The following is an 18,858-nucleotide window of genomic DNA, read 5'->3' on the forward strand; positions in this document are numbered from 1 at the left end:
GGCTGCAGGGATGTCATTGATTTTTCTCCTCATTTTCAAAAAATCCTTTTAAAGAAAATAGCTACAAAACTTGTTTGAAATGAGGGATGCCTCGCAACACGTCATACCAATCAAATACGTGGCTTGGGTGAAAAAAAAAAAAAAGGAATTCAGTTCTTCCAAAAACTCTCCTACCCGGTGGGAAAAGACGATGCACATAACAACAAACAACCATTATACGGTACATTCTAAGTTTTAGTCATTCTAGGTGTTTCAAGTAGCCCCTCATCTCAGCTGTTCTGCTGCTTCACAAAGCCGTGTTTCTGACATCCCAACATCAATATAGGTAACGAGTGTACACTTCAGGATGAAGGGTCAAGAATCTGAATCACACAGAGTATCTCTGACTCTGACCCAGTAAACTCAGTTCCATCAGCCTCAACTATGACGTTTCTCTGAATGTAGGTCAGGCCCTATGAGGAAATGGGGCCTAGAAATGGTGAGGGGGTGGGGGGTTTCCTGTTGCTACATGTGACTTCTGAGAATTGCAGGGCTGACTGTGTGGTTTTCTCCTCATGTACACGACAACATTTACATTAAATCAATCAGACTTTACTTGTACAGCACACTTCATAAACACTTTAACACAATGTCCTTCACAGAGAGAATAAACAATTAAAAGGGAAAGAGACTACAGAAACACAGGGAGATAAAAACTAATTAGATAAAGTATTTTAGTCTTTAAAAGAGGGGCTGCAGGGATGTCATTGATTTTCATTGACTAATGCAATGCAGTAATGAATAATTTAGGTCAAATTAAATAATAAGATGAATTAATAAGTAATCAAATCAGCAAAACAATCACAAAAGGTCCAAATAAAATTAGAAACATCCTCCTCATTTTCAATAAATCCAGATGAGAAGAAGACTTGAGTTTGGAGGTTTGATGCCACAGCCAACGCCCAAATGAGGTGAATCAGGACGTAACAATTCACTGCCAAGTACGCTCTGTTCTCCCAAACTTGTCTCTTTCTTTTGAACACGGTGCTAGGATGTATGTGTATGACCACTACCAAAGACCACAATTTTTATAGAAAATAAAGTACCAGTTTTTTGACATCCCGACATAAACAATAGGTACTAGTGCACACTTCAGGATGAAGGTAAAGAATCTGAATCCATCACACAGTATTGAGTATCTCTGCTCTGACCCTGACCCAGGAAACTCAACTATGATCAAACACAATCAGCTTAAATATCACAAAAGGTTGACTTCAGAGAATTGCAGGTCTGACTGTGTGTTATTCTCCTCATGTACAACATATACAATATGAAGTATGAACCACCATCAGCTTAAATAGCAAAAAGTCCACATAAAAACAGAAACGTACCTGGTTGATGTACTTGATGATGTACCCTGGTTCTCGTAGGCTGGTCTCTGTTAAACTGGTGTTCTAGAAGTCTACTGGTTTCTCTGGTCTTGAGGTGATGAGCTTTCAAGAACAAAGTCAGGAGCTTGACTGAAGACAGACGAGGTGACGATCTAACTGTGGGTTCAGGAAGTGTTTCTGATGAGTTATTGAGAGAGGAAACTGCAGGAAGGGAGTGACAGATGAAAACAACTACAGGAAGTGATGCTGTAGGCAGGTCTGTGGTGCCGTTGAGAGACGATATGCAGGCAGACACAGTTCAGGGTTAGGGTTAGGGTTAGGGTTAAGGTTCAGGGTTAGGGTTAGGGTTAAGGTTCAGGGTTAGGGTTAGGGTTAGGGTTAGGGTTAAGGTTCAGGGTTAGGGTTAGGGTTAAGGTTCAGGGTTAAGGTTAGGGTTAGGGTTAGGGTTAAGGTTCAGGGTTAGGGTTAGGGTTAAGGTTAGGCATACAGGAAAACATATATAAAGGAATATATAGGAATATAAATATATAAATAAATAAGTGCTTAAGAAATATATGCTCCCCATCTAAAATCAGAGTAGGAAAGATACAATTAAGTGAATAAATAATTAAGTAAAGAAAAATAATAAGTGCTTAAGAAATATATCCTCTCCATCTAAAATCAGGGTAGGAAAGATACAATTAAGTGAATAAATAAAGAAGTAAATACTTCCCTCATGTATATCTCTAACTTATCTTATTATACAGTCAACACACTGCTACTGTATGAACTAGCTACAGTCAATCACACTGCTACTGTATGAACTAGCTACAGTCAATCACACTGCTACTGTATGAACTAGCTACAGTCAATCATACTGCTACTGTATGAACTAGCTACAGTCAATCACACTGCTACTGTATGAACTAGCTACAGTCAATCACACTGCTACTGTATGATCTAGCTACAGTCAATCACACAGTCTAAAGCCTGATTGAAATGCTTAGTTTAGACTTTACTACCCATAAGGCCTGTTGTAGTTTAGACTTCACTACCCATAAGGCCTGTTGCAGGTTAGACTTTACTACCCATAAGGCCTGTCGTAGTTTAGACTTTACTACCCATAAGGCCTGCTGTAGTTTAGACTTTACTACCCATAAGGCCTGTTGTAGTTCAGACTTCACTACCCATAAGGCCTGTTGTAGTTTAGACTTCACTACCCATAAGGCCTGTTGTAGTTTAGATTAGATTCAACTTTATTGTCATTGTGCAGAGTACAAGTACAGAGACAACGAAATGCAGTTAGCAGAAAAGTGCAGTGTGAACAGTATATACAGGTAGTTCAGTATATGAGCAGTCTTGTAGTGCAGTATAGTATAAATAGTGCAGTATAGTATAAGTAGTGCAGTGTAAGCAGTATATACAGGTAGTTCAGTATATCAGTGCAGTAGCAGTATATGAATTAGCAGTAGCATTATAACCAGAATAAATAGAATGCAGTATGAACAGTGTAAGCAGCATATGAGCTGTATGGACAATGCAGTATAAGCAGTATATATGTATGAACAGTAACATTAGAGTAAATAGCAGAATAAATATGGAACGCAGTATGAACAGTATAAACAGCTATGTACAGTACGTACAGTGTATTAACAGTAGTATTCAAAGAAAAACCTAAGGATATGTGCATTATGACCACGTCTTGTTCACATCGATGCACAAACCTCCACCTCTGGTCTGACCCGGAGTCCCCCCCCCCCCCCCCCCCGCTGTTCTGTCTGCTCGGAGGACGTAGCGCCTCGGTAGCGTTGTCGGGTCCCTCGCTGTTGGGCCAGGTTTCCGTGAGATCCGCAGCCGCAGTTCATCCATCTTGTCTCATCCAGGGAAGGAACATCGGTGAGGAGAAAAGACGAGGTAGTGAGAGTCGATGTGGATGTTATCTTGAGCCGAGCTCTCAGCCCACCTCGGCTCCCTCGGCTGGGTTTTCCATCCCGGTCGGTGTAGCGGAGTCAGCTGGTCCCGCTGTTCTGCTCTAATCTCAGGGTATTGCGTCGATAAAAGATGTCTGGAATGCCGGAGCCGATGTCCAGAAGTTGTCGTCGGCTGTACGATATGGACGCTAAACTGTTTTTAGCGAGAATACTTGAAATAAACAAGGAAATAGCCACTAATTCAGCGAGACAGCGGGCTTCGCGATGTATGCGCGCCGCCATCTTGGTACACGCCCTCCCTGCCTGATTGGTGGATTTGGTAGCAGGCTAGTTTGAGTCACTCAGACGCTGCCTTTTGATTGGTCGATTCGCACGTCCGTCTTCTTCGCTACACGTGTTGTCGGTATTGACAAACATTTCAGTGACATGCGCGCGATGCAGTGCTAATATTAGCATGTAGCCTACTTCACTGGATAAGAATACAACAATAGCATTTAGCATACTCCACCGGCTATGAATGCAACGTTAGCATGCAGCCTACTCCATTGGATAACCCTACTACGTTAACATGGAACATACTCCACTGGATATCAAAACCAAGATGGCGGCGCGCATGCGTCGCGCGCATGTCACTGTCACTGAAATGTTTGTAAATACCGACAACACGTGTAGCGAAGAAGACGGACGTGCGAATCGACCAATCAAAAGGCAGCGTCTGAGCGACTCAACCTAGCCTGCTACCAAATCCACCAATCACGCAGGGAGGGCGTGTACCAAGATGGCGGCGCGCATACATCGCCGAGGTGGGCTGAGAGCTCGGCTCAAGATAACTCCACATCGACTCTCACTACTGTTATGTTTGTGTTTTATTTGTATTCCTAACTAGGAATGAACGGGCAGGGTTTCTTTTACTGGCTTTATTCCACGACGTTCATCTGTACATTCAAGCATCGTAGGTTTTACCTGCGGTCCCTCAGTCCGGGTACAACAGCATAGGGCGGAACCATTATCATGTACTATGATAACAACACATCTTCCCTTCCTTCAAAAGAATAAATAAAAACGCGTTCCTTCCTTGTACCTAACAAAACATCAGTTTCTGACTGTTCTTAAACATTTGCACATCGCAATAATATGCAATTAAATAATAATAATACTAATGCATTTCAAACCTGAACCTATGCATTCCAATTATAAACATGTATCAAATATTTCTTTACAATCCTCCTTTCTCTTTTTTTTAATTTTTTTTTTTTATCACACTGCACTTTTCTGCTAACTGCATTTCGTTGTCTCTGTACTTGTACTCTGCACAATGACAATAAAGTTGAATCTAATCTAAACTACAGCAGGCCTTATGGGTAGTGAAGTCTAAACTACAACAGGCCTTATGGGTAGTAAAGTCTAAACTACAGCAGGCCTTATGGGTAGTGAAGTCTAAACTACAACAGGCCTTATGGGTAGTGAAGTCTAAACTACAGCAGGCCTTATGGGTAGTGAAGTCTGAACTACAGCAGGCCTTATGGGTAGTGAAGTCTAAACTAAGCATTTCAATCAGGCTTTAGACCAGGAGACAGGATTATTTCAGCAACATTCTTTGTAATCAATGATATTGTCTGTGCCCTTGATAAAAAGCAGCATTGTGCTGCCTTGTTTAATGATCTATCAAAAGCTTTTGATCCAGTGGATCATTCACTGTTAGTGAGTCGACTGTCTTAAATAGATTTGGATCAGAATGCTTGTCAGTGGTTCTTGAACTACCTCACAAATATAAGTCAGTGTGTCGTTGCTGACAATGTTCATTCACAACCGCTAGAGACCGTAATCTAAAATATTGACTATCAAGCAGGTAGTTACAACAAAAAAGGCATTACTGTTACAAGTTTCAAGTTTATTGCGTCCCATACACAAGTGCAGGGAGTAAAATTCTTAGGCTTGATTCCATGACAATGCAGCATACAAAATACACATAATACAAATAAGCAGTAGTGCAATGACAAGACAATAAGTGACACAAGTACGAGACAAGTGAGACATGTTGGAGACACGTAAGACAATAGCAGTGTGATTGACTGTAGCTAGTTCATACAGTAGCAGTGTGATTGACTGTAGCTAGTTCATACAGTAGCAGTGTGATTGACTGTAGCTAGTTTATACAGTAGCAGTGTGATTGACTGTAGCTAGTTTATACAGTAGCAATGTGATTGACTGTAGCTAGTTCATACAGTAGCATTGGGACTGTAGCTAATTCATACAGTAGCAGTGTGATTGACTGTAGCTAGTTGATACAGTAGCATTGGGACTGTAGCTAATTCATACAATAGCAGTGTGATTGACTGTAGCTAGTTCATACAGTAGCAGTGTGATTGACTGTAGCTAGTTCATACAGTAGCAGTGTGATTGACTGTAGCTAGTTTATACAGTAGCAGTGTGATTGACTGTAGCTAGTTTATACAGTAGCAATGTGATTGACTGTAGCTAGTTCATACAGTAGCATTGGGACTGTAGCTAATTCATACAGTAGCAGTGTGATTGACTGTAGCTAGTTGATACAGTAGCATTGGGACTGTAGCTAATTCATACAATAGCAGTGTGATTGACTGTAGCTAGTTGATACAGTAGCAGTGTGATTGACTGTAACTAGTTCATACAGTAGCAGTGTGATTGACTGTAGCTAGTTCATATAGTGTAGCATTGGGACGGTAGCTAATTCATACAGTAGCAGTGTGATTGACTGTAGCTGGTTTATACAGTAGCAGTGTGATTGACTGTAACTAGTTCATACAGTAGCAGTGTGATTGACTGTTGTTAGTTCATACAGTAGTCATGTGATTGTAGCTAGTTCTAGCGATAGTCAGTCACACTGCTACTGTATGAAAAAGCTACAGTCGCTAGTGTATCATTGGGACTGTAGCTAGTTGATACAGTAGCAGTGTGGTTGACTGTAGCTAGTTCATACAGTAGCAGTGTGATTAACTGTAGCTAGTTTATATAGTGTAGCATTGGGACAGTAGCTAGTTCATACAGTAGCATTGTGATTGACTGTAGCTAGTCATACAGTAGCAGTGTGATTGACTGTAGCTAGTTCATACAGTACCAGTGTGATTGACTGTAGCTAGTTCATACAGTAACAGTGTGATTGACTGTAGGTAGTTCATACAGTAACAGTGTGATTGACTGTAGATAGTTCATACAGTAGCATTGGGAATGTAGCTAGTTCATACAGTAGCAGTGTGATTGACTGTAGCTAGTTCATATAGTAGCATTGTGATTGACTGTAGCTAGTTCATACAGTAGCAGTGTGATTGACTGTAGCTATTTCATACAGTAGCAGTGTGATTGACTGTAGCTAGTTCATGCAGTAGTCATGTAATTGTAGCTAGTTCTAGCGATAGTCAGTCACACTGCTACTGTATGAAATAGCTACAGTCGCTAGTTAATATAGTGTAGCATTGGGACAGTAGCTAGTTCATACAGTAGCATTGTGATTGACTGTAGCTAGTCATACAGTAGCAGTGTGATTGACTGTAGCTAGTTCATACAGTACCAGTATGATTGACTGTAGCTAGTTCATACAGTAACAGTGTGACTGACTGTAGCGAGTTCATACAGTAACAGTGTGAATGACTGTAGATAGTTCATACAGTAGCATTGGGAATGTAGCTAGTTCATACAGTAGCAATGTGATTGACTGTAGCTAGTTCATATAGTAGCATTGTGATTGACTGTAGCTAGTTCATACAGTAGCAGTGTGATTGACTGTAGCTATTTCATACAGTAGCAGTGTGATTGACTGTAGCTAGTTAATATAGTGTATCATTGGGACTGTAGCTAGTTCATACAGTAGCAATGTGATTGACTGTAGCTAGTTCATATAGTGTAGCATTGGGACTGTAGCTATTTCATACAGTAGCAGTGTGATTGATTTTAGCTAGTTCATACAGTAGCAGTGTGATTGACTGTAGCTAGTTCATACAGTAGCAGTGTGATTGACTGTAGCTAGTTTATACAGTATCATTGTGAATGACTGTAGCTATTTCATACAGTAGCAGTGTGATTGACTGTAGCTAGTTCATACAGTAGCATTGTGAATGCCTGTAGCTAGTTCATACAGTAGCAGTGTGATTGACTGTAGCTAGTTCATACAGTAGTCATGTAATTGTAGCTAGTTCTAGCGATAGTCAGTCACACTGCTACTGTATGAAATAGCTACAGTCGCTAGTTAATATAGTGTATCATTGGGACTGTAGCTAGTTGATACAGTAGAAGTGTGATTGACTGTAGCTAGTTCATACAGTAGCAGTGTGATTGACTGTAGCTAGTTCATACAGTAGCATTGGGACTGTAGCTATTTCATATAGTAGCAGTGTGATTGACTGTAGCTAGTTTATACAGTAGCAGTGTGATTGACTGTAGCTAGTTCATACAGATGCAGTGTGATTGACTGTAGCTAGTTCATACAGTAGCAGTGTGATTGACTGTAGCTAGTTTATACAGTAGCAGTGTGATTGACTGTAGCTAGTAAACACAGTAGCAGTGTGATTGACTGTAGCTAGTTCATATAGTGTAGCATTGGGACTGTAGCTATTTCAGACAGTAGCAGTGTGATTGACTGTAGCTAGTTCATACAGTAGCAGTGTGATTGACTGTAGCTAGTTTATACAGTAGCAGTGTGATTGACTGTAGCTAGTAAACACAGTAGCAGTGTGATTGACTGTAGCTAGTTCATACAGTAGCATTGTGATTGACTGAAGCTAGTTTATACAGTAGCAGTGTGATTGACTGTAGCTATTTCATACAGTAGCAGTGTGATTGACTGTAGCTAGTTCACACAGTAGCAGTGTGATTGACTGTAGCAGTGTGATTGACTGTAGCTAGTTCATACAGTAGCATTGTGATTGACTGTAGCAGTATGATTGACTGTAGCTAGTTCATACAGTAGCAGTGTGATTGACTGTCGCTAGTTCATACAGTAGTATGATAGTCAGTCACACTGCCTCTGTATGAAATAGCTACAGTCGCTAGTTAATATAGTGTATCATTGGGACTGTAGCTAGTTGATACAGGAGCAGTGTGGTTGACTGTAGCTAGTTCATACAGTAGCAGTGTGATTGACTGTAGCTAGTTCATACAGTAGCAGTGTGATTGGCTGTAGCTAGTTCATATAGTGCAGCATTGGGAATGTAGCTAGTTCATACAGTAGCAGTGTGATTGGCTGTAGCTAGTTCATATAGTGCAGCATTGGGAATGTAGCTAGTTCATACAGTAGCAGTGTGATTGACTGTAGCTAGTTCATATAGTGTAGCATTGGGACTGTAGCTATTTCAGACAGTAGCAGTGTGATTGACTGTAGCTAGTTCATACAGTAGCAGTGTGATTGACTGTAGCTAGTTTATACAGTAGCAGTGTGATTGACTGTAGCTAGTTCCTACAGATGAAGTGTGATTGATGTAGCTAGTTCATACAGTAGCAATGTGGTTGACTGTAGCTAGTTCATACAGTAGCAGTGTGATTGACTGTAGCTAGTTCATATAGTGTAGCATTGGGACTGTAGCTATTTCATACAGTAGCAGTGTGATTGATTGTAGCTAGTTCATACAGAAGCAGTGTGATTGACTGTAGCTAGTTTATACAGTAGCATTGGGACTGTAGCTATTTCATACAGTAGCAGTGTGATTGATTGTAGCTAGTTCATACAGAAGCAGTGTGATTGACTGTAGCTAGTTCATACAGTAGCATTGGGACTGTAGCTATTTCATATAGTAGCAGTGTGATTGACTGTAGCTAGTTCATACAGTAGCAGTGTGATTGACTGTAGCTAGTTTATACAGTAGCAGTGTGATTGACTGTAGCTAGTTCATACAGATGCAGTGTGATTGACTGTAGCTAGTTCATACAGTAGCAGTGTGATTGACTGTAGCTAGTTTATACAGTAGCAGTGTGATTGACTGTAGCTAGTAAACACAGTAGCAGTGTGATTGACTGTAGCTAGTTCATACAGTAGCATTGTGATTGACTGAAGCTAGTTTATACAGTAGCAGTGTGATTGACTGTAGCTATTTCATACAGTAGCAGTGTGATTGACTGTAGCTAGTTCACACAGTAGCAGTGTGATTGACTGTAGCAGTGTGATTGACTGTAGCTAGTTCATACAGTAGCATTGTGATTGACTGTAGCAGTGTGATTGACTGTAGCTAGTTCATACAGTAGCAGTGTGATTGACTGTAGCTAGTTCATACAGTAGCATTGTGATTGACTGAAGCTAGTTTATACAGTAGCAGTGTGATTGACTGTAGCTATTTCATACAGTAGCATTGTGATTGACTGAAGCTAGTTTATACAGTAGGAGTGTGATTGACTGTAGCTATTTCATACAGTAGCAGTGTGATTGACTGTAGCTATTTCATACAGTAGCATTGTGATTGACTGAAGCTAGTTTATACAGTAGCAGTGTGATTGACTGTAGCTATTTCATACAGTAGCAGTGTGATTGACTGTAGCTATTTCATACAGTAACATTGTGATTGACTGTAGCTATTTCATACAGTAGCAGTGTGATTGACTGTAGCTATTTCATACAGTAGCATTGTGATTGACTGAAGCTAGTTTATACAGTAGGAGTGTGATTGACTATAGCTAGTTCATACAGTAGCAGTGTGGTTGACTGTAGCTAGTTCATACAGTAACAGTGTGATTGACTGTGATTGCAACTTGAACATAAAAAATGGCAAAGACTAGAGCTGATGCTTTATTCAGAGACTTTTATTCACAAGTAATAAAAGTAAACACGTTTGCAAAGGGGTTTTTCGTTGTCCTTTCAGACCGCCATTTATAGTTTCAAATCTAGGTTACCTCCCTCATTTACAAATCACTTATATCACCAATATCATTAATCTCCTACATCGCGTCGCGGCCTGGTTTCCCCTCCTATTATAAGTATAAACATCTCCACTACTCTCCCTTCACAAATCAATCACTGGCCATCCTGCTCTTAATTCTCTCTCTGCCTTTCCTTTGTGGAATTAGGAATCTTTATTTTCTATGGAAATTGACCATACTATCTTACACACAGCAACGTAATCCAGCATCACAACTCAAACACCCAATCTAACCAACTCTTATATACATACAGACACTCTCTCCTGTGTTATTCTCAGAGTTCATCATCAGTCTGATTTGATCATCTAATCATTCATCTGGATTGTTTCACTGTCAGTTGCATTTCCATAAAAAAAACTAAAAAACATGTAAGCTTCTGTTTTTTGTCACTCAATTACAGTCTATTTCACTATCAGAAGCATTTAATTTAATAATATATATTTTCAGTACACCCTACACCCTCCACACTACACCCTACACACTATACACTACACCCTACACACTGGGAGAGGGAACATCGGTACATCCAACATCTCAGTGAAAACACACCACTGTCCAACTGCATCATGTTATGATCCGTCATCTTTGAGCCTTTGGTGTTCAGTGTGATCTCCCTGAGACTAGTTTACACAGGGTCACTGAAGAGCCTACATACAAAAGCCAAAACCCAATCCCTGGGTAGAGCGGCTCAGTGAATGTGGAGTGGAATGTGTGCAGGAGGGTCCGTGTGTCAGAGGAGACCCTGTAGAAGGACAGAGTGCCGGCCGGCCAGTCCAGATACACTCCTACTCTGTGGGAGCCAGAGGAGGGGACAGGTATGTCAGTCATCTTCTTATTGTGCCAGGCGGAGTATCTGTCATCAGAGCAGTACAGACTCCAGGACTTGTCATTTAATCCCAACCTACAGTCATTACCCCCTCCTCTCCTGCTGATTCCTTTATATGTCACTCCTATATCAGCCACTCCCCCACTCCTCTCTACCTCCCAGTAACGGCGCCCAGTCAGACCCTCTCTACACAGCACCTGTGCATAGTGCTCAAATCTCTCTGGGTGATCAGGATACGGCTGCTCCTCTCTCCCACATGTCACCTTTCTGTTCTCCTCAGACAGAGAGAGGCGTCTGTGTGCTGTGTTTGGGTCCAGTGTGAGCTCACAGGCATCTGATTGAGAGTGCAAAAATAATCATCAAATTAATACAATTGAATAAATTACAATATTCACAATGTGATCTTGTTATGGCAACATTCATTTTTTCACAAAATATGACTTATTAATTTAAAATGTTTTACAAGGGAAACAACTAATTCACATTTACTAATATTTTAGATGTACATATGAATACAATACTGGTGCTCTGTTTGAACTCTGCTGTACCCTGGTTCTTGAATAATATCACAGTCCTATTCTCGACAGCGTTGGTGACTTACATTTGATCATCCCAGGTTTGAGCCTGCACTCTCCACCATGGTCCACACTATATCAACCACAGAAGAACACACATAGGTTGAATGACACACTCACAATCATGTGGAAAATAGATACTGTGCATTCATCTCATTGATACGTCCAGCCACATATTCAGCCTTTACCTGAGTGTCTGTAGTTTACAGAGTGGATCTTTCTGTACAGCAAAGAGCAGCGCCAGTCCTGAGTCTCCTGGGTGATTGTAGCTGAGGTCCAGCTCTCTCAGGTGGGAGGGCTTAGACCTCAGAGCTGAAGCCAGAGAAACACAGCCTTCCTCTGGGACTCCACAGAATGACAACCTGGGGAAATAGTGTCACTCCATCTGATATCAAGAATCTGATTATTCGTCTCTAATGTACATGTGCAGCTTTAAATCCTCTTCATTTAGCAGTTGAAGATTCAAGATTCAAGATTCAAAGTGTTTATTATCATATGCACAGCAGAAAAGATGTTTCACTGTACAACGAAATTCTTGCTTTGCTGTCCGCAGAATGCCAACCAATGTAAAAATATACAATACTAAAGAATATACAATATATACTAAACAAATGTACAAGACAGCAAAATTTAAGGCATAAAATAAAATAGCAGCAATAATAATAATAAAACAGTGCAAATGTAGCAGTGCAATAATGCAAACTGGAAAGTTCAGTTATTGAGGTAGTACGGTTATATTAATCTCCTATGGGTTGTTTAGGAGTCTGATGGCAGTGGGAAAGAAGGAGTTCTTCAGTCGGGTGGTCCTGCATTTAACACTTCTGTACCTCCGGCCTGAGGGTAGAAGTGTGAACAGTCCGAGCTGGGGGTGGGTGGGGTCCTTGAGGATGGAGGCGGCTCTCCTGTGGACTCTGCGGTGGTAGATGCTCTGCAGAGAGGGCAGTGGAGTCCTGGTGATTTTCTCAGCAGTCTTCACCACTCTCTACAGGCGTCTGCGGTCCATAGCAGTAGTGCTGCCATACCACACAGTGATACAGCTAGTTAGGATGCTCTCAACAATGCAGCTGTAGAAGTTGCTGAGGATCTTGGGCGACATGCCAAACTTCCTCAGCCTCCTCAGAAAGTACAGCCGCTGTTGGGCCTTCTTAACCAGCTGAGTGGTGTTAAGTGTCCAGGTGAGGTCCTCGCTGATGTGGCTGCATGTATTTTTTTGTATTCCTCATTCAGGCTGAATGGATGTCACCTCACAAAGAGATACTGTGAAGCGTTGGCCTCAGCTCTCAGCTCAGACTCCTGCCACCTGAGAGAGCTGGACCTCAGTAATAATGATCTAGGTGACGGGGGGGGTGAAGCTGCTCTCTGCTGGACTGGGGAGTCCACACTGTCAACTACAGACACTGAGGTGAGGTCTCAGACTATTCTTGTTGTCAGACACATCATTCCTAAGTGTCTGTTACATTATCATTCTATGGAATCAATGATACTTGCACAGAAAGGCTCAATAATTGAGACAGACAATGTACATTATCTTCCAATCAATTACTGTGTGTCTGTGTGTGTGTGTGTGTGTGTGTGTGTGTGTGTGTGTGTGTGTGTGTCTGTATGGTGACAGGGGGGGCTGCTCTGTCTTCACTCTCTGAATATGTTTGCCCTCCTCAAATCCTGACCCACCTGGCCTTAGATCAGCTCATGGGACTACTCAATACTGCACTAAACCAATAGCTAGCAAATACATGATACCAGACGTAGAAATCCATTGACTACAAATGTATCCATGGTTGCTTGCTCCCCTGTAGAGAGCAACTATAACTCTCACTCATGAATTCTTGCACCACAGTGATGGTTTGGCTGCATGTATTTATTTGTATTCCTCATTCAGGCTGAATGGATGTCACCTCACAGAGAGATGCTGTGAAGCGTTGGCCTCAGCTCTCAGCTCAGACTCCTGCCACCTGAGAGAGCTGGACCTCAGTAATAATGATCTAGGTGACGGGGGGGTGAAGCTGCTCTCTGCTGGACTGGGGAGTCCACACTGTCAACTACAGACACTGAGGTGAGGTCTCAGACTATTCTTGTTGTCAGACACATCATTCCTAAGTGTCTGTTACATTATCATTCTATGGAATCAATGATACTTGCACAGAAAGGCTCAATAATTGAGACAGACAATGTACATTATCTTCCAATCAATTACTGTGTGTCTGTGTGTGTGTGTGTGTGTGTGTGTGTGTGTGTGTGTGTGTGTGTGTCTGTATGGTGACAGGGGGGGCTGCTCTGTCTTCACTCTCTGAATATGTTTGCCCTCCTCAAATCCTGACCCACCTGGCCTTAGATCAGCTCATGGGACTACTCAATACTGCACTAAACCAATAGCTAGCAAATACATGATACCAGACGTAGAAATCCATTGACTACAAATGTATCCATGGTTGCTTGCTCCCCTGTAGAGAGCAACTATAACTCTCACTCATGAATTCTTGCACCACAGTGATGGTTTGGCTGCATGTATTTATTTGTATTCCTCATTCAGGCTGAATGGATGTCACCTCACAGAGAGATGCTGTGAAGCGTTGGCCTCAGCTCTCAGCTCAGACTCCTGCCACCTGAGAGAGCTGGACCTCAGTAATAATGATCTAGGTGACGGGGGGGTGAAGCTGCTCTCTGCTGGACTGGGGAATCCACACTGTCAACTACAGACACTGAGGTGAGGTCTGAGACTATTCTTGTTGTCAGACACATCATTCCTAAGTGTCTGTTACATTATAATTCAATGGAATCAATGATACTTGAACAGAAAGGCTCATTGATTGAGAAAGACAATTTACATTATCTTCCAATCAATTACTGTGTGTGTGTGTGTGTGTGTGTGTGTGTGTGTGTGTGTGTGTGTGTGTGGTGGGAGGGGGGGCTGCTCTGTCTGCACTATCTGAATATGTTTGCCCTCCTCAAATCCTGACCCACCTGGCCTTAGATCAGCTCATGGGACTCCACAATACTGCACTAACCCAATAGCAAGCAAATACATGATACCAGACATAGAAATCCAGTCACTACAAATGTATCCATGGTTAATTGCTGCCCTGTTGAGAGCAACTGTAACTCTCACTCATGAATTCTTATCATAATGCACCACAGTGATCTTTTGGCTGCATGTATTTATTTGTATTCCTCATTCAGGCTGAATGGATGTCACCTCACAAAGAGATGCTGTGAAGCGTTGGCCTCAGCTCTCAGCTCAGACTCCTGCCACCTGAGAGAGCTGGACTTCAGTAATAATGATCTAGGTGACGGGGGGGTGAAGCTGCTCTCTGCTGTACTGGGGAGTCCACACTGTCAACTACAGACACTGAGGTGAGGTCTCAGACTATTCTTGTTGTCAGACACATCATTCCTAATTGTCGGTTACATTTTAATTCGATGGAATCAATGTTAGTTGCACAGAAAGGCTCAATGATTGAGACAGACAATGTACATTATCTTCCAATCAATTACTGTGTGTGTGTGTGTGTGTGTGTGTGTGTGTGTGTGTGTGTGTGTGTGTGTGTGTGTGTGGTGGGAGGGGGGGCTGCTCTGTCTGCACTCTCTGAATATGTTTGCCCTCCTCAAATACTGACCCACCTGGCCTTAGATCAGCTCATGGGACTACACAATACTGCACTAACCCAATAGCTAGCAAATTCATTATACCAGACGTAGAAATCCAGTGACTTCAAATGTATCCATGGTTAATTGCTCCCCTGTTGCTTCCGCAACTGTAACTCTCACTCATGAATTCTTATCATAATGCCCCACAGTGATCGTTTGGCTTCATGTATTTATTTGTATTCCTCATTCAGGCTGAATGGATGTCACCTCACAGAGAGATGCTGTGAAGCGTTGGCCTCAGCTCTCAGCTCAGACTCCTGCCACCTGAGAGAGCTGGACCTCAGTCATAATGATCTAGGTGACGGGGGGGTGAAGCTGCTCTCTGCTGGACTGGGGAGTCCACACTGTCAACTTCAGACACTGAGGTGAGGTCTGAGACTATTCTTGTTGCCAGACGCCTCATTCCTAAGTGTGTGTTACATTATCATTCTTTGGAATCAATGATACTTGCACAGAAAGGGTCAATAATTGAGACAGACAATGTACATTATCTTCCAATCAATTACTATATAATGTGTGTGTTTGTGTTTGTGTGTGTGTTTTTTGTGTGTGTGTGTGTGTGTGTGTGTGTGTGTGTGTGTGTGCGTGTGCGTGTGCGTGTGTGTGTGGTGGCAGGGGGGGCTGTTCTGTCTGCACTGTCTGAATAACTTTACTCTCCTGAAATCCTGACATACCTGGCCTTAGATCAGCTCATGGGACTATACAACACTGTACTAACCCAATAGCTAGCAAATACATTATACCAGACGTAGAAATCCAGTGACTACAAATGTATCCATGGTTGCTTGCTCCCCTGTTGAGAGCAACTATAAGTCTCACTCATGAATTCTTGCACCACAGTGATCGTTTGGCTGCATGATTTATTTGTATTTCTCATTCATATGTGGCCTTTCAACTGCCAAATGAAGAGGATTTAAAGCTGCACATGTACATTAGAGAGGAATAATCAGATTCTTGATATCTGATGGAGTGACACTATTTCCCCAGGTTGTCAGGCTGTGGAGTCCCAGAGGAAGGCTGTGTTTCTCTGGCTTCAGCTCTGAGGTCTAATCCCTCCCACCTGAGAGAGCTGGACCTCAGCTACAATCACCCAGGAGACTCAGGACTGGCGCTGCTCTCTGCTGTACAGAAAGATCCACTCTGTAAACTACAGACACTCAGGTAAAGGCCGAATATGTGGCTGGACGTATCAATGAGATTAATGCACTGTATCTATTTTCCACATGATTGTGAGTGTGTCATTCAACCATTGTGGGTTCTTCTGTGGTTGATATAGTGTGGACCATGGTGGAGAGTGCAGGCTCAAACGTGGGCTGATCAAATGTAAGTCACCAACGCTGTAGAGAATAGGACTGTGATATTACTCAAGAACCAGGGTACAGCAGAGTTCAAACAGAGCCCCAGTATTGTATTAATATGTAAATCTAAAATATTAGTGAATTAGTTGTATCCCTTGTAAAACATTTTCAATTAATAAGTAATATTTTGTGAAAAAAAGAATGTTGCCATAACAAGATCACATTGTGAATATTGGAATTTATTCAGTTGTATTTATTTGATGATTATTTTTGCCCTCTCAATCAGATGCCTGTGAGCTCACACTGGACCCAAACACAGCACACAGAATCCTCTCTCTGTCTGAGGAGAACAGAAAGGTGACATGGAGGAGAAAGGAGCAGCCGTATCCTGATCAACCAGAGAGATTTGACTACTGGGAACAGGTGCTGTGTAGAGAGGGTCTGACTGGCTGCCGTTACTGGGAGGTAGAGTGGAGTTGGGGGTGGACTTATATAGGAGTGACATATAAAGGAATCAGCAGGAGAGGAAGGGGTCATGACTGTGGGTTGGGATTCAATGACAAGTCCTGGAGTCTGTTCTGCTCTGATGACAGTTACTTCGCCTGGCACAATTATAAGACCACTGTCATACCTGTCCCCTCCTCTGGCTCCCACAGAGTAGGAGTGTATCTGGACTGGCCGGCCGGCACTGTGTCCTTCTACAGCGTCTCCTCTGACACACGGACCCTCCTGCACACATTCCACTCCACATTCACTGAGCCCCTCTACCCAGGGTTTTGGGTTGGGTATGAGGGCTGTTCAGTGACCCTGTGTAAACTAGTCTCAGGGAGATCACACTGAACACCAAAGGCTCAAAGATGATGGATCATAACATGATGCAGTTGGATAGTGGTGTGTTTTCACTGAGATGTTGGATGTACAGATGTTCCCTCTCCCAGTGTCTAGTGTGTAGGGTGTAGTGTGTAGTGTGTAGGTTTGTTGTGTGTAGTTATATTATTTTTTACTATATATATATATATATATATTATATTATATTATATTATATTATATTAAATAAAATGCATCTGATAGTAAAATAGACTGCAATAGAGTGACAAAAAATAGAAGCTTACATGTTTTTTAGTTTTTTTGATGGAAATGCATCTGACAATCCAGATGAATGATTAGATGATCAAATCAGACTGATGATGAACTCTGAGAATAACACAGGAGAGAGTGTCTGTATGTATATAAGAGTTGGTTAGATTGGGTGTTTGAGTTGTGATGCTGGATCACGTTGCTGTGTGTAAGATAGCAGGGAGTGGATGTGAAGACAGCTCTCCTTCTCTGTCAGGACAACATGGACATGTTCTGTAATTCACTTTCCATAGATTCCTTCACCTGTCTGTCTGTCCAACGCACATGTTGTTCCTTCTCCTGTGTGTGTGTGTGTGTGTGTGTGTGTGTGTGTGTGGTCAGAGAGGATGAGGGGAGACACATTTAACTGTGTAATTGTATTGATCATTTCCTGTACTTGTAACATTCAAGCCTGTCTTGTTTTATATTGATTGTTACGTTCCTTTACAGTTCAGTCTTCTTCTAGTTGGTACTGTCGGCCATCATGCTTTATGTTAACATGTATAGTTTATTTCCCTCTTCTATTCTCCCATGGACCAACCACAACTCACAAACCTCATTTCCCCCCAAGTGCCTCTGTGTTTTGGTAGTAATGACAGTAACTCTCACCTTGTGCCTCCTCCTTCTCATTCTGATGAAGGCAGCACTAGTCTACTAGCCTGAACTAACCCTGGAGTCAAGGTCCTTCATTTACTACAATGATGATGATGATGTCCATGTAAACAAAGTGTTTGTGAAACAAAGAGCCGTGTGTCCTCATGTTGACTCTCCACATGTCAGAGAGGCATGTCTTGTTTGCATGTACACCAGAAATAATACACAATATACCATAATGGACTGAAATGACCATGTGAAAAGATAGAATCATGTGTAAATAAATAAAATAACCTAGTAGATAAAATTGATTACGTTTATTTATTTTTGCCATTAATCCTCACACAATACCCCATAATGACAAATGTTTTTGATGGGTGTGATTTAAGAGGTTGTTGACATTTTACATTCCTCCCATGTTAGTCGGCACAGTAGCAGTGTGATTGACTGTAGCTAGTTCATACAGTAGCAGTGTGATTGACTGTAGCTAGTTTATACAGTAGCATTGGGACTGTAGCTAATTCATACAGTAGCAGTGTGATTGACTGTAGCTAGTTCATACAGTAGCAGAGTGATTGACTGTAGCTAGTTTATACAGTTGCAGTGTGATTGACTGTAGCTAGTTCATACAGTGGCAGTGTTATT

The 18,858-nt window shown here is 41.9% G+C and overlaps 1 protein-coding gene across 4 annotated transcripts in view; it reads right to left on the minus strand.

Annotated features, from left to right (window-relative positions):
- The window catches only part of LOC310823887 (NLR family member X1-like), a 168,794-nt gene that overhangs the window by 35,463 nt on the left and 114,473 nt on the right, over window positions 1-18,858 (minus strand). The window contains exon 11 of one of the 4 annotated variants that reach the window (XM_083696805.1): window positions 10,746-11,319. The exons of 2 other annotated variants lie outside the window; for them this stretch is intronic. In XM_083696805.1, the coding sequence (XP_083552931.1) occupies window positions 10,760-11,319 (560 nt within the window). In that variant the 3' untranslated portion in view covers window positions 10,746-10,759. Of the gene's footprint in view, window positions 1-10,745; window positions 11,320-18,858 lie in introns of those variants that run through there. One more of the 4 variants, XR_014554985.1, reaches the window with a different exon arrangement.

The sequence above is a fragment of the Argentina silus genome (assembly GCF_951799395.1).
Source record: "Argentina silus genome assembly, chromosome: Y".
NCBI lineage: Eukaryota > Metazoa > Chordata > Actinopteri > Argentiniformes > Argentinidae > Argentina > Argentina silus.